The sequence below is a fragment of the Equus caballus genome, chromosome 5, assembly GCF_041296265.1.
Source record: "Equus caballus isolate H_3958 breed thoroughbred chromosome 5, TB-T2T, whole genome shotgun sequence".
Classification (NCBI taxonomy): Eukaryota; Metazoa; Chordata; class Mammalia; order Perissodactyla; family Equidae; genus Equus; species Equus caballus.
In genome coordinates, this window is record NC_091688.1 from 62,346,928 (window position 1) to 62,371,502 (window position 24,575).

The 24,575-nt window shown below is 39.0% G+C and overlaps 1 protein-coding gene across 1 annotated transcript in view; it reads right to left on the reverse strand.

Annotated features, from left to right (window-relative positions):
* Positions 1–1,960: 1,960 nt before the first annotated feature.
* Positions 1,961–24,575, reverse strand: part of CHIA (chitinase acidic) — a 33,467-nt gene continuing 10,852 nt past the window's right edge. The window contains 9 exon segments of the mRNA XM_070267219.1: positions 1,961–3,213; positions 10,287–10,313; positions 10,316–10,417; positions 10,505–10,622; positions 11,114–11,205; positions 11,208–11,298; positions 11,592–11,715; positions 11,893–12,009; positions 13,756–13,844. Of these exon segments, the coding sequence (XP_070123320.1) occupies positions 3,002–3,213; positions 10,287–10,313; positions 10,316–10,417; positions 10,505–10,622; positions 11,114–11,205; positions 11,208–11,298; positions 11,592–11,715; positions 11,893–12,009; positions 13,756–13,844 (972 nt within the window). The 3' untranslated portion in view covers positions 1,961–3,001.

Here is a 24,575-nt window from a genome sequence, read left to right on the forward strand (position 1 = left end):
AGGTTAATTCTAGTAGGGGAGGCAGACAATAAAAGAGGTAAATACGTAAAATGTATGGTATATCAGGTATATCATTGATAGGTGCCAAGGAAAAACAAAGGAAGCACAAAAGGGGGAGAAGGAGAACGGGGGTTTCAACTTTAAATTGCATGGCCAGGAATTGCCTCATTCAGAAGGTGGCTTTGAGGAACGGCCTGAAGGAAGTGAGGTAGAAAGTCAAATGGAAATCTGGGGAAAGAATATTTTAGTTTGTACAAAGGCCCTGAGGCAGTAACAAGCCCGGACTATTGCAGAAACAGTACAAACAGATCAACATGGTTAAGCGGAGGGAGTGAGAAGAGCCTTAGGAGGTGAGGATAGAGCAGTCATGGGGACTGGATTGTGCCTGTTCTCTTTCTGTACACAGTAGGTACACAGTAAACACTCATTTTTGTATGACTAATAAATATGTAAATGTAGCAGGAAAAATGGGGGGTCACCAGTCTTTTTTAGGCTGCAGTAATTTCTGCATTCTAGAAATGGTGACAGAATTTATCTTTGTGGGAAAATAATAGCACTGGAAAAGGCATTAGTCTGGGAAACCACTTTGATCTAGCTACTGGCCACTATGTTATTCAAAGACGCTTTTCCTCAAAGTCAACAGCCTCTTTCCTGTCCTTCACCGAGTCCAGTGCCCCACGGCCTCACATCCCCTCCTTGGTGTTTATTTTCCTTAATCGTGACCTACACGGGAAACTCCTTCCTAAAAGACTACCCCAAATTCCTATGCTCTATTTTATTCCAGACTTCATCATTCTTTGGCTAGAAATGTAATTACATTAGTAAATACCCAATTTTACCTACTCTTGCCTTCATCTGCTCATTGAGGACGCTAATCTCCATGTCTATGTCTTCAATCTCCAAGGCATGTCACGTAAGTGCTCAGAAGTCAATACATCAGCTACAATCACCATAAGTGCTATTTTCCCATGTTTTGTAACCCAATTCCAGCCCCAACTCATCCATGTTGAATTTAGATCATGTCACTACCCCTCCATCTCTGCGATAGCCCTCCAATGGCTTCACAGAATAAAATCCAAACTTCTAACCATGTTTCAGGACCTTGCTTGATCTGACCCCAGCCTATTTCTTCCTGTGCCCAATACCTCATGGTAACACTGGTCTTCTTTTTTCTAACATACATGCTCATTTCCACCTCAAGGACTTTGTACTTATTGCACCTCAGCCTGAAATAGACTTTTCCTAGATCTCAAAATGAGTGGCTGTTCTTGAATGTCAAGGCTCATCTCACAGGGGACCTCCCCAGAGAGGGCTTCCTGGACTGCCCAAACTCAGATACGCTCCTCCCCTGGTGACTTTCTATCACTGTTTCACTTTCTGCACTTCTTCGTTTGCCTGTTTATGGCCTATCACTCCCACCAGCAAAATATAATCCTTGTAAGGGTGGATTTACCACTATATCTTGAATAACTAGAACGTTACCTGGCGCATAGTAAATAATCAATAAGTGTGTGAGCTTATGAATGGTCACTACACAGAAAACTGATTGTGTTTCATCACCACCACCGGTGATGCCATCTACCCTGAGAACGCTGAGGTCTGTGTCAAGGGAGGCAATAAAACGTTGTAGTTAGGATTGTGAGCTCTGGAGCCAGCCTGCCTGGCTTTGGAACTGGCTCTGCAATTTATTAGCTGTGTGATGCTGGGCAGGTTTCCTAATTCCTCTGCGCTTCAGTTTCCTGGAATTAGTATTATCTTCCTCACAAGGTTGCTGGGAGAATTAAATAAGAAATTACAAGTAAAACACTTAGAGTTTGACATACAGTAAGCATGCCGGAAAAAATAGGAGACATTATATTCTTATTATATTAGTTAAGATTCTTTTAGTTGGAAATAAAAGAAACAAACATAAACCAGCTTAAGCAGCAAAGAGGAATTTGTTATATAGTTATAAGGGTGCTTCACAGAACCCAAAGGGAGAAATGCATCTGGGCCCCAGGGAAGAGCTAGAATTAAGAGTTGGAAAGCCATCAGTAAGTGTTGTCTCTCTCCGTCTTGCATCATGGCTTTTCTCTGTAGCTCTCCTTTAGTCTTATTGCTCTGCATCCAGGGCAACTTTCCCTTCTCCTCAGTCTCTCACTATAGCCCCTTAGCTTGCATATTACAGGCCAAGCCACTCTCAGGGACTGACAGCCATTCCTTGTTCTCTGTTGCAGATTCCAAGGGGTAATAATCTGATTGGCCCTCTTGAGTCTACCGTCGACCCCAGTCAATCAGCCAAGCCAGGGGAGGAGACACAGTACAAACACAGCAGGTGGTGACCACCGCTATGGTTTCAACGATGGTGGCGGTCTCCTGAGAAAGGGATACTGCTGGCCCAAGGGCTGGACAGACACCCCAAAAGGAGTCCACTGCACAGATCTTCCCAAAGCTGCCAATCCAAGAGGCGCTGGACCAGATCTGAGACCTCAGTAGATGTAAAGAGAATGCCCTGGCCTTCTTCTCCTTGAGCAAGCCTGTGCCCCCAAGCCCCATGGAATCACTTTGGCTCCTTCCTGAAGATGGTCACCAGGTTACAGACCTATCTTCTGCGTCTTCTTATCTTATCCCACCACCAAACGTTCACACACTTCCTCCTGACAGTCTCCAAATTTCATGCAGATCAACACAGGCAGATAGAAGACTGGTGTTGTTGGCTCCACCACTTCCTCATACTATCTTAGACTGGGGTTGTTGGCTCCACCACTCCCTCATACTATCTTCCGCCATTCCACCCCCGCATACAGCCTGTATTTTCACGTCTAGAAAGGTTTCCTCCAAAATCACTTAAAACCAAGGACACTCATGTTTTGACTGATGGATTTTTTTATGGAACCCTAGGTGGCAGCAAGATGTGCTAAGCAAAGGAGACTGTTCAGAACCCATGGGAATTGAGACACGGGTCAGGTTTGTGCCCAGTTGCAACGATAAAACAGATTGTGTCAAAGACAAGCCTGGCCTATCAGTTCTGCTGGTATATGATTCCTTTCAGGCAGTGCCAGGAGGCATTTCTCTTTTATGCCACAGGATAGAGACCATCAGCTTTGCTGGCACAGAATCCATTGCCGCCAGAGCTGCCTCCAGAACCGCTGCTCCCGGTCTCTCTCCCACTTCCGCTCCTGCTGCTGGGAACAGGAGTTACTGGCTCCGTGGACTGAGCAGGGGTGGTGCAACCTGAAACAGCACAAAGAGCAGACTAGTGGACCTGGCAGAATCTCCAACTTTGCCTAGAGGTGAAGAGACCAGTGGATCTCAGGGTGAGGTCTGGAGATGGAGTGGTCTCCTAAAACTAAGGAGATGGCAAGGTAACTCTATACTCAGGAATCAGAAAAAACTATAATTTCAAACCAGCCTGGTTTTAAATTTAAAAAGTTCTCCCTTCTCTTACGATGTCAAAAGCTTTAAAAAATAAATTTACTGAGCACCCAGTATGTGCAAAATACTTTTCTAGTATCTGGGTATTAATGGAGAGCAAATAAGCTCTAAGAGAAAATCTGGAAAGAAAATTAGGGAGTTGGAACTTCTCTTGAATTACAGACTAGAAATATGTAAGCACTGCTGAGGGTTTCTTGTTAAATCTCACCCAGCGAGCTGAAAGAGACTTTAAAAAATTTTTTTTATTGTGGTCTAAATAGTTTATAACATTGTGAAATTTCATTTGTACATTAGTAATTGTCAAACACCATATAAATGTGCCCCTGCACCCCTTGTGTCCTATCCCCCTCCCCAGTAATCACTAAATTGTTCTCTTTGTCTATAAGTTTGTTTATATTCCACATATGAGTAAAATCATACGGTGTTTTATCTTTCTCTCTCTGGTTTATTTCGCTTAACACGATGCCCTCAAGGTCCATCCATGTGGTTGTGAATGGGACGATTATGTCTTTTTTTATGGCTGAGTAGTATTCCATTGTATATATATATACCACATCTTCTTTATCCAATCATCAGTCATTGGGCACTTGGGTTGCTTCCATGTGTTGGCTATTGTGAATAATGCTGCAATGAACATAGGGGTACGTAAGTTTCTTTGTATTGTTGATTTCAAGTTCTTTGGATAAATATCCAGTAGTGGGATAGCTGGGTCATCTGGTAGTTCTATTTTTAATTTTTTGAGAAATCTCCATACTGTTTTCCAAAGTGGCTGCACCAGTTTGCATTCCCACCAGCAGTGGATGAGGGTTCCCTTTTCTCCACAACCTGTCCAACATTTAGTATCTTTTGTGTTGGGATTTAGTCATTCTAATGGGCATAAGATGATATCTAAGTGTAGTTTTGATTTGCATTTCCCTGATGATTAGTGATGTTGAGCATCTTTTCATGCACCTATTGGCCATCTGTATAACTTCTTTGGAAAAATGTCTATTCATATCTTCTGCCCACTTTTTGATTGGGTTGTTTATTTTTTTGTAGTTCAGTTGTGTGAGCTCTTTATATATTAAGGAGATTAACTCCTTGTTGGATATATAATTTGCAAATATTTGCTCCAAGTTGGTGGGTTGTTTTTTCATTTTGATCTTTGTTTCCTTTTGCCATCCAGAGGCTCTTTAGTCTGATGAAGTCCCACTTGTTTATTTTTTCTTTTGTTTCCCTTGTTTGAGTGGACATCATACTTGTAAAGATCCTTTTAAGGCTGATATCAAAGAGTGTACTGCCTATATTTTCTTCCAGAAGTTTTATGGTTTCAGATCTTACCTTCAAATCTTTGATCCATTTTGAGTCTATTTTTGTGTTTGGAGAAAGATAATGATCTACCTTCATTCTTTTGTATATGGCTGTCCAGTTTTCCCAGCACCATTTATTGAAGAGGCTTTCCTTTCTCCATTTTATGTTCTTGGCTCCTTTGTTGAAGACTATGTGTCATTTTATTTCTGGACTTTCACTTCTGTTCTATTGATCTGTGTGCCTGTTTTTGTACCAGTAACATGTTGTTTTGATTACTGTAGCTTTGTAACATGTTTTTCAGTCAGGGATTGTGATGCCACCAGTTTTGTTCTTGTTTCTCAGGAGTACTTTGGCCTTTCGGGGTTTTTGGTGCCCCATATGAATTTTAAGATTCTTTGTTCTATTTCTGTGAAGAATGTAATTGGGATTCTGATTGGGATTGCATTGAATCTGTAGATTGCTTTAGGTAGTACGGCCATTTTAACTATATTTATTCTTCCAATCCACATACATGGAATATCTTTCCATTTCTTTATGTCATTATTGATTTCTTTCAGTAATGTCTTATAGTTTTCTTTGTATAGGTCTTTCACCTCCTTGGTTAAATTTATTCCTAGATATTTTATTGTTTTTGTTGTGGTTGTAAATGGAGTTGTGTTCTTGTTCTGTTAGTTCATTATTAGAGTACAGAAATGCCACTGATTTTCATATGTTGACTTTGTATCCTGCAACTTTGCTGTAGTTGTGGATTATTTCTAACAGTTTTCCAATGGATTCTTTAGGGTTTTCTGTATATAAAATCATGTCTACAAAGAGCGAGAGTTTCACTTCTTCAGTGCCTATTCGGATTCCCTTTGTTTCTTTTTCCTGCCTAATTGCTCTGGCCCAAACCTCTACTACTATGTTGGCTAAGAGTGGTGAGAGTAGACACCCTTGTCTTGTTTCTGTTCTCAATGGGATGGCTTTCAGTTTTTCCCCATTGAGTATGATGTTGGCAGTGGGTTTGTCATATATGGCCTTTATTATGTTGAGATATTTTCCTTCTATACCCATTTTATTGAGAGTTTTTATCATGAACGGATGTTGGATCTTATCAAATGCTTTCTCTGCATCTATGGAGACAATCTTCCTCCTTTTGTTAATATGGTGTATCACATTGACTGATTTGTGGATGTTGAACCATCCCTGTGTCCTTGATATGAATCCCACTTGATCATGGTATATGATGTTTTTAATGTATTGCTGTATTCAGTTTGCCAATATTTTGTTGAGGATTTTTGCGTCTATGTTCAAAAGCAACATTGGCCTGTAATTTTCCTTCTTTTTGTTGTCTTTGTCTGGTTTTGGGATCAGGGTGATGTTGGCCTTGTAGAATGTGTTAGGAATATTTCCATCTTCCTCAATTTTTTTGGAATAGTTTGAGAAGAATAGGTGATAAATAGTCTTTGAATGTTTGGTAGAATTCTCCCGAGAAGTCCTCTGGTCCTGGACTTCTATTTTTGGGGAGGTTCTTGATTACTGTTTCAATCTCTTTGCTTGTGATTGGTCTATTCAGTTTCTCTATTTCTTCTTGATTCATTCTTGGGAGGTTGTAAGAGTCTAAGAATTTATCCATTTCTCCTAGATTGTCCAGTTTGTTGGTGAATAGTTTTTCATAATATTCTCTTATAATCTTTTGTATTTCTGTGGTATCTATTGTAATTTCTCCTCTTTCATTTCTAATTTTACTTATTTGAGCCTTCTCTCTTTTTTTTCTTAGTGAGTCTGGCTAAGAGTTTGTAAATTTTGTTTAACCTCTCAAAGAAACAGCTCCTTGTGTCATTGATCTTTTTTACAGTCTTTTTGTTTCAGTTTTATTTATTTCTGCTCTAATTTTTATTGTTTCCCTCCTTCTGCTGAGTTTGGGCTTTGTTTGTTCTTCTTTTCCTAATTCTGTTAGGTGTAGTTTAAGATTGTTTATTTGAGCTTTATCTTGTTTGTTAATGTTGGCCTGTATTGCTATAAATTTCTCTCTTAGGACTGCTTTTGCTGCATCCCATAAGAGTTGGTAAGGTGTGTTTTCATTCTCATTTGTCTCCAAATATTTTTTGATTTCTCCTTTATTTCTTTGATGACCCATTGGTTGTTCAGTAGCATGTTGTTTAGTCTCCACATTTTTGTTTCTTTTCCAGCTTTTTTCTTGTAGTTGATTTCTAGTTTCACAGCATTATGGTGAGAAAAGGTAGTAGATATTATTTCAATCTTCTTAAATTTATTGAGGTTTGCCTTGTTTCCCAATACATGGTCTATCTTTGAGAATGTTCCATGTGCACCTGAGAAGAATGTATATTCTGCTCTTTTTGGATAGAGCGCTCTATATATATCTATTGAGTTCACTTGGTCTAGGTTTTCATTAAATCCACTATCTCCTTGTTGACTTTTTGTCTGGATGATCTATCCATTGATGTAAGTGGGGTGTTGAGGTCCCCTACTATTACTGTGTTGTCATTGATATCTCCTTTTAGGTTTGTTAATAGTTGCTTTATGTACTTTGGTGCTCCTGTCTTGGTTGCACACATGTTTATAATATGTGTTATGTCTTCTTGGTGAAAAGTCCCTTTTATCATTATATACTGCCCCTCTATGTTGTTCTATACAAGTTTTATCTTGAAGTCTACTTTGTCTGATATAAATATGGCAACACCTGCTTTCTTTTGTTTGCCTTTAGCTTGGAGTATTGTCTTCCATCCTTTCACTCTGAGCCTATGCTTATCTCTAGAGTTGAGATGTGTTTCCTGGAGGAAGCATATTGTTGGGTATTGTCCTTTAATCCATCCTGCCACTCTGTGTCTTTTGATTGGATAATTCAATCCATTTACATTTAGAGTGATTATTGATATATGAGAACTTAATACTGCTGTCTTTTCGCACATTTCCTGGTTCTTCTGCATTTCCTTTGTTTTTTGTCCTGTGTATTTCAGACTACCAATTTGATTAGGTAGTTTTCTCTGTTGGTTTTCTTCATTTTCTCCTTGTTTATCATGAATGTCTCTGTTCTAATTGTTTGTTTAGTGCTTACCCTTAGGTTTGTATAAAAAATCTCATAGCTGAGATAGTCCATTTTCTGATAGCCTCTTATTTCCTTAGACTATACTGATTTCATCCCTTTCTTCTTCCCCTTCTAAGTTATTATTGTCATATCATTTTCCATTTTGTGTTATGAGTTTGTGGTTAAAAAGATGAGATAATTTTTTTGGTGCTTTCCTTTTATTTATTCTTGATGTTAAAGTTAGGTGTTTACTCACCTGATCTGATAGAGAGCTGCCCTTTTCTGATTATTGCCTACCTATTCATCTCCTTGCTCAGGGCTTTGTAGCCTCTTTCCTATTTATTTTCTCAGGTATGAGGGCCTTCTTGAGGATTTCTTGTAGGGGGGAGGGTCTTGTGGCAATGAACTCCCTTGGCTTTTGTTTATCTGGGAAAGTTTTTATTTCTCTGTCATACTTGAAGGAGATTTTCAGTGGATAGAGTATTCTTGGCTGGAAGTTTTTGTCTTTCAGGATTTTGAATATATTATTCCACTCTCTCCTAGCCCGTAAGGTTTCTGCTGAGAAATCTGCTGAAAGCCTGATAGGGGTTCCTTCGTAAGTTATTTTCTTCTGCTTTGCTGCCCTTAGTATATTTCTTTTGTCCTTGGCTTTTGCCAGCTTCACTACTAGATGCCTTGGAGTGAGGCTTTTTACACTGACAAAGTTAGGAGATCTGGAGGCTTCTTTCACATGGATTTCCAGCTACTCCCCAGGTTTGGGAAGTTCTTAGCTACTATTTCTTTGAACAAGCTTTCTGCTCCATTCTCTTTCTCTTCTCCCTCTGGAATATCTATAATCCTTATGTTGCATTTCCTGATGGAGTCAGATACTTCTCTCAGAGCTTCTTCATTTCTTTTTAGTCTTAGTTCTCTCTTCTCCTCCCTCTGAAGCACTTCTGTAGTATTATCCTCTAACTGACTGATTCTCTCCTCCGTATTATCAGTTCTGTTGTTTAGGGAATCCAGATTTTTCTTTATTTCATCCATTGTGGTTTTCATCTCCAACAATTATGACTGGTTCTTCTTTATGGTTTCAATCTCCTTTGTGAAGAGGCTCTTGAATTTGTTAATTTGTCTTTCTGTGTTTTCTTGTAACTCATTGAGTTTTTTTTATGATAGCTGTTTTGAATTCTTTGTTCTTTAGGTTATGGATTTCTGTTCCTTCAGGGTTTGTTTCTGGGTACTTGTCACTTTCCCTCTGGTCTGGAGCTTTAATATACCTACTGGCACTGCTTGATGGAGTAGATTTTTGCTTCCTTATGGTATTCTTATCAGGTCACAGCTGCCATGTACCACCAGAGGATGGGGATCAGGCGCTGTGTATTCTGGGCCCAGCATGAGCAGGGCTCCCCAACTCCTGCCACGGACTGCTTTTCTCTCTGAGTGACTGATCAGTGGGAGATCTGGAGCACTGGGCAGGGGGAGGAGTACTCTCCTTCCCCAGTGCTTCCCTTAGCCCCTGCTTGTCTCTCCGTAAGGAGCTCTGGGTGATTGCAGAACTGTACACTTTCCCTTTCTCCACCACCACTGCCAAGTTCTCTGCACCATGCTCCAGACAATTCTGGGGTTGAAGTACCGGGCTGGGGTGGGGTGCCTCTCTCACCTGCGCATTTTCCTTCCATGGCTGCCACACTCTTCACACAGTGCTCTGGAAGATTCTGGGACTGGAGTATTGGGGAGGGACGGGGTGCTCTTTTCACCTGAGCACTTTCTGCCACCACAGCACATCTCTCTCCACGGAGCTCCTCTGGATCAGCTTTCACTTCCTCCAGAGGATCCAGCCCCACCACCACCTTCAGGCATATGGTTGCAAGGGTCTCCCAGACGTCTTTTGCGATGTGTGTATGTCCTCTGTTGGTGTATGAATGTCCTTTTGGTTATATCTTAGAGGGGAGAGTCCAAGGGAAGGGTTCATTCCACCATGATGCTGACTTGACTTTACCTGAAATAGACTTTTTTCTTTTTAAAGATTTTGTTTATTTTTCCTTTTTCTCCCTGGAACCCCTTGGTATATACTTGTATATTTTTAGTTGTGGGTCCTTTTAGTTGTGGCATGTGGGATGCAACCTCAGCATGGCCTGATGAGTGGTGCCATGTCTGCGCCCAGGATCTGAACCAGTGAAACCCTGGGCCTCTGAAGCTGGAGTGTGTAAACTTAACCACTGGGCCACGGGGCCAGCCCCTGAAATAGACTTTTAATAAGGGATTTGTAGAGAAGTAAATGCATATATTGAAGATCAGCCCAATTTCTTGAGGTTTTTCCCCACATTTACGATTTATCAAATCTGGAAAATCCAGCCAGGTGGGCCTGGTTTCCCATAAGACCATAAAATTCCTGATATGAGAGTTCAAGGGTAGAGAAAGAATGTACCATCTGTCTCTTAGCAGGGAAACAGCAATGAGGTGAAATGGGAAGAGTCTCCCTGGGCAATGGGGATGGGTGAATGTTAGAGCTGTCTTTTGAGATGGAGAAGAAACATTTGTATACCCTGGGCATCCTCCTGCTGTCACTTACTTGTGCTCTGCAGGCCAAGGGCAGTGATTGGGGGGACTTTTCCTGGTTGTAGAAAGTGTCAATGAAGTCATCCAGGTCAACAGCCCAGATCATGGCACTTCCGAAACTGTTCTGCTTAAGCCATTGAGTTTGTTTAATGATAGAGGATACCAGGAGTCATTTTCTTTCCCTAAATTCAGGGCTGGACCTGCAGCTTGTTGGAGAAGCTGACTTTAGCTTGATACTGAAGCTCCTGACGTTGTCATAACCAACCCTCTCATTGCCCTGAGAGGCAGAGGGCACATCCTGAGGGGTATCCCATACCTGAGTGGCTCCATTTTTCAGGAAGGTGCAGATCTTTAAAAAGTCAAGAGATTCAAATCTTTTAAATTTGTCTCTTTGATTTTTTTTCATGTCTCCAATTGGGATTTTCCTCAGTTTTCTAATATCTAATAAAATAATAATTTTCTTATTTCCAGTAAATAAGATCAAGTTGCTTTTGAAATACTCATGTGTTGTCCGTATTCTTAGTGCTTGATTTTGGGAGCCCATGTTAATAGGAGAGATACAGTTATTTTATTCCCTTGTGTGCTAATATAAATGACCTTAAGTATGTAGTCTGTTGCTTGAAGGGTTGTTGCACTTTATAAGTGCTCTTCATACTAGATTGGGCAAATGAATAGGTTATTTAAACACTTAAAGCATTTGGAGTGATATTTTTGTTTAAAGTAGGTAAGTACTGGACAGAAGGGACATTCCAACTTTCTGAAGATTCTAGCCCTAAGGCTACAGCTCAGCACGGGGCATGAAATTCACAGAATTTCAATTGTACAGCCCAACCTACCTGCCTCATAGTAGGCCCAGAACCCAGCCTACCTGGTGTAGGGTCCAGCAGAACCAGCGCCAGAGGTAGGGGTGCCAGTGCCAGTGTTGGAAGGTTGCTCAGGTTGAAGGCGTGTCCGTGGGCTGGGAATGCAATGATGAGCTTCTCAGCTGGGGCTCCATTGTCCTTCCAGTAGTTCCTGACCTAATCCTGCAATGGCAATAGGTTAGCTAGTGACCCCACCCAGCTGAGGACCCAATGCTTAGTTATGTTAGGCCACTGCTCTAACAGGTAAAATTGTATAATGTTAATGACAGCTAGATTAGTTAGTATTTTTTAAAAACATTTTGGTGAAATCATAGTTAATGAGATATGATCAGACACTTAAGAGGACAGTTATCCAAGTGAGACATTTGCAGAATTTATGTTTGTTTTGTCCCTGAATCTCCATGTGATTTACACCATCATCTCTGGCCAGCATCTGCATCTGTGCAGGGACTCACCACACTGAGGTAGGTGTTGCTGCCAGTGTCAGTTGAGTATGTGTAGAGGGGGCTGTTCTCTCCAGTGTAGCCCTCCTAGGAGCTGTGGAGGTCATAAGTCATGACATGGATATAGTCCAGGTACCTGAGGTGGGGTAAAGGATTTAGAAACATTTCTGATGGTCATTTCCACACCTATGCAGGCAAAAGAAACCACTTCCAAAGCCTCCCAAACAAGGTCCCTGAACAGCAAGCAGGCTAACGACAAGTCTATAGGCAAAGTGATACCTATAGGAGTTTAAAGATAAGGTGAATCACTCACGGGGACAACTGGGGAATCTCATAGCAAGACTGGATGTTGGAGATGCCAGGAGCTACTGCAGCGGTCACCATCAGCCTAGGCTTGTTGATCCGCTTGGTCTCCTGCTTCATGCATTTCCTATGGAATAATCAAGTATGATAGGCATCTATGAATCTGATTTCAGTCCTTAAATAATAAATATACATTTGTATAATGCTTTTCTTTTTCAAAATGCTTTCACATATTGTATGTTACCTTAGTTTCTTGATATCCTATAAAGTAGATAGGATTGATGATATTAATCAATTTTGTAGCTATCTGTTATGCAAAGAAGTTAGACAATTTCACCAAAGTCCAACAACAAGTTAGCAGCCAGCTCCTGACCAGAACCCATGTCCCAGATAACCAGTCAGAGCTCCACTTACATCACTACACCCTGAAGTTACAGTTGCGGCAGTAACTTATGTCCAGATTTTAGCAATATAGAAATTTGCTTCCCTTAATTCAATAAATGAACTACTTTATAGGACTGACATCCCACCAAATGAAATGCTGAATAGACCAATGAGGAAGGTGGTAACAGCCAGGTTATAGGTTCCCATTCAATGCTAGAGGTTAATCCACCTTTATTTTGTGTGACTCTAATCTCATTTGGAGTATTGAGTTCACTTTTTATAATTGCACTACTATTGGGTGTGCTAGAGTGTGTTCCAGTGAAGAGAGGGTCTGTCTGAAAATTGTCATGAGAGTAATGGTTAAAGGAACTAGGATATTTAACTGGAAGAAGAGAAGTTATAGGCAGGATATTAGAGCTGTCTTCAAATATTGAACTGATACATTGCAAAAGGCACAGTTTTATTCTTTGTTACTTCAGTGGGCAGAGCTAGAACCCATGACTGGACGTTACAAATTATGACTGGAGGCATGTTCTGGCTAAGAATAAAGATGTTCCAAATAAGTAGATTGACTTTTCAGCTAGTGAGTTACTTAACATTGAAACTGTTTGGAGGCTGGCTGATAATCCAGTATGTGGGATGGTATAGAATGGAATCTCTGTCTTGAGAGACAGTAAATCTGAAAACCATCCTTGGCTCTTCTCACTCCATTCACTTTTCCTTAGTGATCTCTTAATCATCTACTTTTGCCAATGACTTCAATACAGTATATCAAATGAAATTCTTTGTCCTGAACTCCAGACTTGTATTCATTCAATGTCTATTGGGTATTCCTATCGGATGTCCAACAGATTCCTCTCATTCATCACATTCAAAGACAAATTATTGAGTCCTTCCTCTTGGTCCAGATCTACTTTTCTTCCTGTATTTATCATCCTAGTTAATAGGACTTCAATCAAATCAGTTATCAAAGTCAGAAAACTGGAAGCCTTCTCTCTTTTCCACTTCCGATCCATTTCCAAAACCTACGGATTCTACCTTCCTTCTGTCCCTGAAATACTTCCTGTTTCTATCCTCATTGTTAGAGCCTTTGGGCCCTCAGCATCTCTTGCCTGATTTACCCCAATAGCCACCTAACTCTATCCATACCTCCCAATCTCCTTCTAATTCATCCTCCATGGTTAAAGCCAGAGTGAGCTTTCTGAAACACAAGTTTTGTCATATCTCTCCACTACTGAAAAATCCTTCAAAGCTCCCCCACAGCCTTGAGAGCAAAGTGCAAACTCTGTGAATGGGGTCCCAGAATATTCATTTAAATGTAAATGTATAAAATAAATTGTTTTCTACTTAATATTGAGGTTCTGGTGTAGTAGCTTATTTAAGTAGCATAGTGGTTTAATGTGCATGCTTAATACACTGACTTAGATTGTGAAGTCTAAAGGGACATAGGTCACAATGGGCCAATTTATTTTCAATAGCAAATGAATACCAGGCTCTCCCACCAAGGACTTGAGGACTTCCGGGGCAGTTGCAAAGTTCCAGCCTCCAATGGCCAGGAGAGTTTTCAGCTGGCTGTTTCTGTAAAGCAAAGGATAGAAACAAGAAACTTCAAAATCCGTGAGTCCCTCTATTTAAAATAACATTGCTTTGGTATCAAGCCTGGTCTTTGATGTTGTCTTGATAAGATGTTCTGTAGAAGAATTTTCCTTCGCTACTAAAAACTTTCTCTATAAAAATTATTTGTGTTGTCATCATCATAAACGCACCCAGTTCTTTAAGGAAATCTAAATTATGGGACTGGATTTTTTAAAAACAGGAATGTATTAGCAATATTTTACATGTATATAATTTAAAAGTATAATTAGCTTATATTCTATTCCATCAGATGAAATGGTAAATGTTGCTTGATCATACTTACCCTCCTAGCCTCTATGATAATGAACATAAATCAATTGGCTTAGAATTACGCACGTTTTCTGGAATAATGGTTCTCAAACATCAATGAATGAAGTGCAAGCGTCAGAGTGGGAGGACAACATTAAAATTCCAGGTTTACAACCTCCTTTCTCAGCTATTCTGATTCGGTCACACTGGGGTAGGGATTGACCTTTTTATCAAGTGCTCCCATGTAATTCTGATGAGTAGTCAATGGATCACACTTCAAGAAATACCACTCTAAAGGGGTTTATTTCCTCTTAGGTATCATAACTTAAATTCTAGCAGCTGCGTTCAAGATAGTGCCATTACTGACGGTAGAAATGGCCTGTAGCCTCACTTCTCCTAGATATAACTAAACCGAACAAATTAGAAATTAAAGGATACCAGGATTTTTGTTTGTTTGTTTTATTTCATTTTTACACAAAATAGAACTTTATTAAAATACAGCAAATTCTTTTGACTTTTTGGGCTCAGAGATGTGTAATCTTCAGCATCCTCTCTCTTCTGCTCTCTGATGTGAGTAGATAAGATGTCTTACAGTTTCCTGGGTTATAAACAGAAGAAGCAGAACTAATATGTTTTTAATACCTGCTACAGCAAGCAATGTGTTATGTTATTTGTATCCTCGCTACTTAAAGTGTAGCTCCTAGACCAGAAGCAAGAGCATCATCTGGGAGTTTGTTAGAAAAGCAGTCTTGGTCCTCACTTCAGACTCACTGAATCTGAACTGCATTTTAAGAAGATCCAAGATAATTTGTTTGCACATTAATGTTTGGGAAGTACTGACCTAGGAGATTCCAAATTAGATATGTTCCCCTTTTCCTATTTGTTTTTCAGGCCATTGAAAGCTTGGTAGAGACTCACAGCATTCCATTCAGTGGTAGTGATCTCATTGTTCCCCATTCCAACAAAGGCATAGATCAGGTGAGTACGGAGGCAGGAGTTGAGGTCGTCAGGCTTGAAGCGTCGCAGGCCTGGCGGGTACTGGGCCCAGGTGGTGAAGTACCATGTCAGATGGTAGGTAGAAACCAAGGGTAGTAAGAGGTAAGAACAAGGGCCTGATTTAGGTGCCACTGAAATGTGCCGTGAGTTTTGGCCCTGCCTCTTTTTCTCTCCCTTTGCCTCACATGACTTCTCTCTGTTTTGGGGTGGTTGGTATGAACACTCTTGAAGATGGGTTCAAAGATTCTAACTTGGGAACTGGCCACTGACTTGAGGTTGTTTATTTTTTAAAGATTTTATTTTTTTTCCCCTTTTTCTCCCCAAAGCCCCCCAGTACATAGTTGTACATTCTTCGTTGTGGGTCCTTCTAGTTGTGCCATGTGGGACGCTGCCTCAGCGTGGTTTGATGAGCAGTGCCATGTCCGCGCCCAGGATTCGAACCAACGAAACACTGGGCCGCCTGCAGCGGAGCGCGCGGACTTAACCACTCGGCCACGGGGCCAGCCCGAGGTTGTTTATTTTTAACCTTGACGGATTCATTTTAGGATCTCAGATAAGCCGCTCAGTAGTCCTATGAAACCCAATGAATACTAATTTACAACTCTCAGGCGGTGATGCTGAAGAGGATGGCAGTGACAGCCAATCCAAAACAATAGATTCTCCCAATGGCACAACCATCCGTCTGTGAAATAGAAGTAGCTCTCTTTCCCTAGTGTGGCTTATCTCTTGATATACTTTTTTAAAAAGCAATACTGGAATATTAAAAATTCACATGTAATACATTAGGGAGACATTTGTGTTATGAATAATTTATAGACTTTTGAGGTTTATGGTAGAAAAGACTATGTCAAAAATAGAATACAGAGTCTATGACTTACCTAGCTGAGCTTCAACAGAAGGGCCAGACCTAGAGAGAAGGAAAAAACCTGTGCTTTGAACCAATGGTCTATACCCTGTAGAATCTAATTCTGAGGCCTTGGGTGCCACCCTTTTGTCATAGGTTGTTACAGCTCAAGTGGCTCTTAGGGGTGATGCCAAAGAATAGGCTTTGCACAGAAGGCATCCATAGATCTACACCTCCCTTCTCTTAGTCAAAAATGGCCATGGCTCTCTCTTCTTCCACCTTCAATGTCAGTAAGAAATGTTATTGAACGCAGAGTTCAAAGTCTGCTATCTGTGGAAGGTCTACTTACTAAAATTATCTAAAATTTCTCTACTCAATGACTATACATCCCTCCATGCTTCACCTCCCTGAAGTAGGATGAGTACAGCCTTCCACAGACAAGGCATCCTCTAAAGCAGTGCATTCAGAATCTCCTGGAGCTTTGGAATGGTTTTTTTTTTGGAAGCACCTTTTAGGAGCCTTTACAGCAGAAGAGAAAAACTAGGAGCCGTGAGGCAAAACTCCAAATGCCTTTCCCTGGCTTCCACAAGAGCACTTCTGATCTGATTGTGTTACAAATTGAGCTAGAGGTTTCATTTAGGAAAGGTTCTAAGGCTATAAAAACATTGTAAATCACAGCTCTAGAGCAACTGATAAACTGTGGATACAGCTTGGCTCTAAACAATTTACTGAACCACCTTCTCTGCTCAATAAGGACAAAGCGATGCCATATCTCCTAACAGCGTGGTGGAGATCATCACCACGGAAGACATCAGCTTAATAGCTTTTTTGGTAGTTTCCAGGGTTGATAAGCATCTGTTTAAACATTGTGGTTATGTTTTTACGTTGTGGACATTTCATGCCTGGTGTTAAAGTACATCTTTATTGGAAAGTGAATAGTAAAGACCTGTGGAAGTTTTTAGCTGTTTTTAAACGTTTTTTATTCATGGAATTATTCATATATAATTTGTACAATTAGTGCCTAGGGAACTTTTCATCTTTAGGTGCTACTTTCTGCACATTCCACCCACACCTGTTCTTTGGAATGACCTTAAGTCATGATTATATAATTATGCTTCCCCAAATGTCCCCTCTGAAGGGCAACAAGATCTTCCATCGTTCCCAATTACAACCAGAAGATGTTAAAAGATATTTTGTGTTGCTGATGGATAGAGACGATTGTCATGATATTGTAAAGAGTCTCTTTTAATAGAAATATTTGCAATTTGACCATTTCTAAAGTTTTATGTTTAAAATTGCAACGTACCTTTCCAAACATTATCTACCACCGTTATCCTATAATAAATTTCTGCTTCAGCCAAAATAGTCTATTCACTGTCTCCAAACACATCTTGCATGTCTTTGCTCACCTTCTCTCTCCATTCTTTGCTTTTAATGCCTTCTCCTTCTCCTCACCGCCTACTCCATTTTTATAAGTCTTCAAAGCCCAGCACAGATTCTCTCTTTGAAGCTCAATGATCTCTCCTTCCTCTGAGATACTTCATGTACTCTAGTACACGTTGTCTATACTGCTTAAATGGTACTGTCCTGTAACAAAACCTGGAATGCAGTTGATAGGCATATGGGTGCCCATTGTGGGATGTTGGCCCCTTAGCAGACATTGTGAATCCAGACTGATTTCTCTATTTATCATATTTAAAAATTAAATTGTATCCGCTCACCCAATGATAATTAGGTCCTGAGTGTTTGGTTTCCACTCACAGGAGCAGAGAAATTCTGGTGGGAGAGTTTCCAGGGAGGATTTCAATTGTGAAAATAATTATATCAACAAACACTACAAGCAGCTACTATGCCCCAGAGATTGTTCTTGGTGTTTATATCACTAAGAATTTATTTTTCAAGTGACTAAAACCAACTCTAACAAGCACAAATCAGTGTATTGGAAAAATATGAGGAAGCTCACAGAATCAAAGATAAGAATGTAGGACGTGCCTCTGATATGACAGAAATGAAGCATTTCTTGGGGGAGTGGAGTGGGAGGAGGGCTTAGGATAAACAAATTCCAATTTTATTTTTCATCCATGCATCATTCCACACAAGAATCAAATAGGAGAAATAGTCCGATTGAACTTGCACCAAACCTGTGATTGGGGAAAGGACACGTCACTCGGATTTAAATTTCCATCAGGATTGGTCATAAAAGGAAATTCTAAAAGAATGGAGAGTGAATACTGAGTGACTGAAAAACAGTGACTGCTCATCAGAGGGCTCTATTGCATTATTTCATTTAGCCTATAAACAAAGATTATTACTATCAGCCAAATTTTGTACATGAGGAAATTGATCAGACAAATCTTAAGCACTAAATCCAGCATTCAGTGCCAAGACTAGCTGTCTCCAGAATGGAAATCTAATATTTACACTGCACTGCCTCCTTATATTCAGTGGACTAGTTGGTGGTCCGGGTTGAACTGGGAAAGGCGTTTCCCTGAGGCACCCAGGAGAATATGGTTGGGATGAAGAGCCAGAATTGTGTCAAATCAAGGTAAAATCAAGGGTTTGCAAAAACAAGCAGCAAAGCCAGTAGTCCTAGGTTCATCCTACTCGGCACCATCAGGTCTAGCTGCTGTTTAGATTTAGTGAATATTTTCTGTTGAATTTGGCACCCCTGACCCTATGTGAATGACCCGCAGATAAAACAGCCCTCGTAAGAGCTCCAAGTGAATCCCCATCAAACCTGCCTCTCATCTGAGCGCTCGAGTGTTGAAAATAATTACCATCATCGTAAGATTTGTAGAATAAACAGAGGTTTAAAAGTGTTGGCATTGTGTGTCCTTTCATTTTGTTCAGTTTTTTTCAGTACGCCTGTATTATTTTTAGTCTCTCAATTCTATGATAAAATGTACCATACACACGAGTTTAGATATACATTTAAAGAAAAATATTAAAATGAAAACTTCTGTCGCACGACCCAGCTTAAATAAGATACTATTATCGTTGACTATTACCCTATGTGTCCTTCCTAGTTAGGTGTGTCTTACTTCCCTGGAGTAAGCCATTATCCTGAATTTTGTGCTAACCATTTCCTTGTTTTATTTATAATTTTATCACATATGTCTGTATCCTTAAATAATACATTCATTAGTTTTATAATATTAGTTTTAATATATTCATTAGTTTTTACTGTATGTATATATAAGTAAAATAATACCATAATACTTCTATTTCTTGCTTTTATAGTTCAGCATTAAGTTTTTGAGATCCATCCAAGTTGCTACAAGTAGCAGCTGTTCACTTATTTTCACAGTTGTATGGTATTCCATTATATGAATGTGCTGCGATTCACTTGTCCTTTCTGCATAGAATAACACATGGTTTGTTTCCAGTTTTTTCCCCTATATACATATATAAGCATTCCTGTACACATCTCTTGGTGCACATGAGCAAATTTCTCCAGTGTTTACACCTAGGAATGGTATTGCTGGGTGAAACAGCATAAGCATCTTAAAATTTATTATTTAGCTAGACATTTTTTTTCAAAGTATTTGTACCCTTTTGTACTACCAACAGCAATATATGAGAATTCCTACTGTTCCGCATCTTTGCCAAAACTTGGTATGATCAGACTTCAAAATTTCTGTCAGTGTGGTAGGTAGTTTTAGTTTACATCTTTCAGGTTACTAACAGGGCTGAGCACTTTTAAACGTTTATTGGCCACTTTTGTTTCCTTTTCTGTGAAATGTCTGCTCATTCTTTTGCCTACTTTTCTATTGAGTTGTCCACAAATTTATTATTCCTTTATAGGAGTACTTTATACATTCTGAATTGCAGTTATATCTTCTCCTACCCTAAGGCTTGTCTTTTCGCTTTCTTTATGGTGTCTTATGATGAAAAGACATTTTTAATTTTAATGTAGTCAAACATATACAAATTTTTACTTATCATTTGCTTTCTTTTGTATCATAATTGAAAAAATGCTTTCGTACTGTGAGAGCATAAATATTCTTTTATATTTTCCCCTAAACTTCTAAATGTTGCCTTTAAATTTAAATCTTTAACCCATCAAATTTGTTTTTGTGTATAGCATATGGACTAATTTCATTTTTTTCCATATGAATAACTAGTTACCCCAGCATCATTTATGAATAACCCATCTTTTCTACGTCTGAGATACCATTGCTATGTCTCAGATCTGTCATACACATTGGCATCTGGTCAAATCTCATGCCACCATCCCCATCTCTCAACACATACACTGCTCTTCATCCTCAGGAATGTCTTAGTCATTGTGGCCCTTTATACTTTCATTTTAATTTTATAATTTACTTGCCAAATTTCATAAGAAACCCTGATGGAATTTTGATTGGAATTACATGGAATAAAATTGGAGAAAACTGAGATCTTTGTGATACTAAGTCTTTCTGTCCATGAACATGGGTTGCCTCTCAAGTTATTTACATCTTTTAAAATGTCTGTTAATATAAATTTCTCCATAACGATCTTTCACATCTTTTGAAAAAAATGTATTCCAAGGTATGATATATTTTGTCTCTATTGTAAAAGATATCATTTAAACTGCATTTTCTGTTTATGGCTGTTGCATATAAACGTAACTAATTTTTATATAAAATTTAATTCTAGCAACATTATTAAACATGCTTATTAGTTTAAAGAATTTTCTGTGCACGTGTTCAGTTTCCTGTGTAGTTAATCATGTCATCTGAGAATAATGGAAGTTTTATTTCTTCATTTTTAACATGCATAGCTGAAGGACCACCACATAAAAAGACAATGAGAGACTGACCCATGCAGTCAATCTAAGTAAGAAAGCCAGTTTATTCACATGCAAAGAGGGGCACCACTGGTAGAATAGTCAATACTAGTCAATGGCATAGAGCATTCTCCCACACCTGCCTGACATAATGGTTTCCATGTAACAGAACACAGTATCAGAGTGGACTCTAGAATCACAGATTTGGATTCCAATCCTGGTTCTCCTCCTTACTAGATTAGGTACATTAGACAAGTTATTCCATCTGTTAGCCTCAATTTCCTCACCTATAACCTATGGATAATAATAGTTCTTGTCTCATAGGGTTGTTGTGAGGATTAACTGAGATAATCTATGTAATACAGCTAGAACATATTAGGTATTTAATAAAATGTAGCTATTATTATTATAGTCATGCACCGCATAATGACATTTTGGTCAATGATGGACCACATGTATAATGGTGGTCCCATAAGATTAGCACCATATAGCCTAGGTGTGTAGTAGGCTATACCATCTAGGTTTGTGTAAGTACACCCTATGATGTTCACACAATGATGAAATCGCCTAACGAGATATTTCTCAGAACATATCCCCATAATTAAGTGATGCATGACTATTCCCAAATTAAAGATCTCAAATCCTTGAGTAGCTGAGGAACAATTGTGGGCACAGGGGGAGTTTTCTAACATTTGTGTGTGGATTAAATGACTGACATGTTTCAAATAAGAATTTACTAGAGTATTTTTGAAATACAGATTTTTAAAGAAAATACCAATTCCTTTGAAAATTCTAGTTGCTTTTTGCTACATATTTCCTCAGTTGGCAGAGGAGGAAAACTATCACCACTATCCTCTGCGTGTTTATAGTGAGGAATCTATAAATCAATTTTTTTTTTAATTTTAGAAAAATGCTCATACTTGAAAAAGCCCACAATTAGAATTTGCCAGTGAGGGAACCGACTTTTCAAAAGTGGTGTATTTCCTGCTCTGGAGACGTTCAAGCATACGCTGCAAGATATCTGAGGTTATCTTGCAAAGGATTTCGATGGTCAACAGATGACAGATTTGCTGACCTCTTCTAGCCCAGTTGACTCTTACTACTCCCCCAACAGGGAGGCAAGTTAGACTTTGTTGTCCGTTTCTTGTTCCTCTCTACAGATGAGGAAACTGAGGATGAGAGTTTGACAAAGTTACGCAGTAAGATGTGGAGCCTGAACTCGAGCTCAGAGCTTCTGACTTCTAGTCCAGTGTTTTATCTATTTTTTTATTTAGCTTTCTTTTTGCTGAATTCTATATTTCCACTAATGCAGCCTAAGACAGTACCATCTCTCACAGCAATTTTATCATGTTGTTGTTTCATATGGAACCTCTCACATGAAATAGACTCAAGTCAAATCTCATTCGTATGTGCTTAGGAAACTGATTTTTTTATAACCTATGCATACTTTTATTATACACGGAATAGTGTTTTGTGTCATTCGTTTACAGTCTATGTCTCCTACTAATAGGTAAGCTCATTGGTGGCAGGTTCTATTTTTTTTTTATTGAGTTCATAATAGTTTACATCATTGTGAAATTTCAGTTGCACATTATTTCTTGTTTGTCACCACATAGGTGCTCCCCTTCACCCCCTGTGCCCACCCTGCACCTCCCTTCCCCTGGTAACCACTGAACTGTTTTCTTTGTCCATGTGTTTGCTTATATTCCACATCTGAGTGAAATCATATGGTGTTTGTCTTTCCCATTCTGGCTTATTTCACTAAGCATAATACCCTCCAAGTCCATCCATGTTGTTTCAAATGGGATGATTTTGTCCTTTTTTGATGGCTGAGTAGTATTCCATTGTGTATATATATATATATATATATATATATATATATACACATCATACCTTCTTTATCCAATCATTGGTCGATGTGCTCTTGGATTGCTTCCATGTCTTGGCTATTGTGAATAGTGCTGCAATGAACATAGGGGTGCAAATGTTACTTTGGATTGTTGATTTCAAGTTGTTTGGGTAGATATCTAGCAGTGGGACAGCTGGGTCATGTGGTATTTCTATGTTTAGTTTTTTGAGGAATCTCCATACTGTTTTCCAAAGTGGCTGCACCAATTTGCATTCCCACCAGCAGTGTATGAGGGTTCCCTTTTCTCCACGCCCTCTCTAACATTTGCTATTTTTAGTGTTAGTGCTTAGAGCCATTTTAACAGGTGTCAGGTGGTATTTTAGTGTAGTTTTGATTTGCGTTTCCCCAATGATTAATGATGTTGAACATCTTTTCATGTACCTATTGGCCATCTGTATATCTTCTTTGGAAAAATGCCTGTTCATATCCTCTGCCCATTTTTTGATTGGGCTGTTTGTTTTTTTGTTGTTCAGCTGTGTGAGTTCCTTATATGTTATGGAGATTAACCCCTTGTTGGATATATGATTTGCAAATATTTTCTCCCAATTGGTGGGTTGTCTTTTTGTTTTGATCCTAGTTTCTTTCGCCTTGTGGAAGCTCTTTAGTTTGATGAAGTCCCACTTGTTTATTTTTTCTTTTGTTTCCCTCGTCTGAGAAGACATGGCATTAGAAAAGATCGTTTTAAGTTTGACGTCAAAGAGTGTACTACCTATATTATCTCCCAGGAGTTCTATGGCTTCAGAACTTATCTTCAAGTCTTTGATCCATTTGAGTTTATTTTTGTGTATTTTGTGAGATAATGATCTACTTTCAGTCTCTTGCAAGTGGTTGTCCAGATTTTCCAACACCATTTATCGAAGAGACTATCTTTTCTCCATCGTATGTTCTTGGAAACTTTGTCGAAGATTAGCTGTCTGTAGATGTGAGGTTTTACTTCTAGGCTTTCAGTTCTGTTCCATTGATCTATGTGCCTGTTTTTATACCAGTACCAGGCTGTTTTGATTACTATGGTTTTGTAGTACATTTTGAAGTCAGGGATTATGATGCCTCCAGCTTTGTTCTTTTTTCTCAGGATTGCTTTAGCAATTCTGGGTCCTTGGTTGGTCCCTATGAATTTTAGGATTCTTTGTTCTATTTCTGTGAAGAATGTACTTGGGATTCTGATTGGGATTGCATTGAATCTGTAGATTGTTTTGGGTAGTATGGACATTTTAACTATGTTTGTTCTTCCGATCCATGTGCATGGAATCTCTTTCCATTTCTTTATGTCATCATCTATTTCTTTCAATTATTTCTTATAGTTTTCATTGTATAAGTCCTTCACCTCCTTGGTTAAATTTATTCCTAGATATTTTATTCTTTTCATTGCGATTGTAAATGGAATTGTATTCTTGAGTTCTCTTTCTTTGAGTTCATTATTAGAATATAGAAATGCAACTGACTTTTGTAAGTTGATTTTGTACTCTGCAATTTTACTGTAATTTTAAATTATTTCTAATAGTTTTCTGATGAATTCTGTAGGGTTTTCTATATATAAGATCATGTTGTCTGCAAACAGTGAGAGTTTTACTTCTTCACTCCCTATTTGGATTCCTTTTATTCCTTTCTCTTGCCTAATTGCTCTGGCCAAAACCTCTAGTACTATGTTGAATAAGAGTGAAGATAGTGGGCAACTCTATCTTGTTCCTGTTCTCAGTGGGATGGCTTTCTGTTCTTCCCCATTGAGTATGATATTGGCTGTGGGTTTGTCATATACGGCCTTTATTATGTTGAGGTAATTTCCTTCCATCCCTTTTTTGTTAAGAGTTCTTATCACAAATGGCTGTTGGATCTTGTCAAATGCTTTCTCTGAGTCTATTGAGATGATCATGTGGTTTTTATTCCTCATTTTGTTAATGTAGTGTA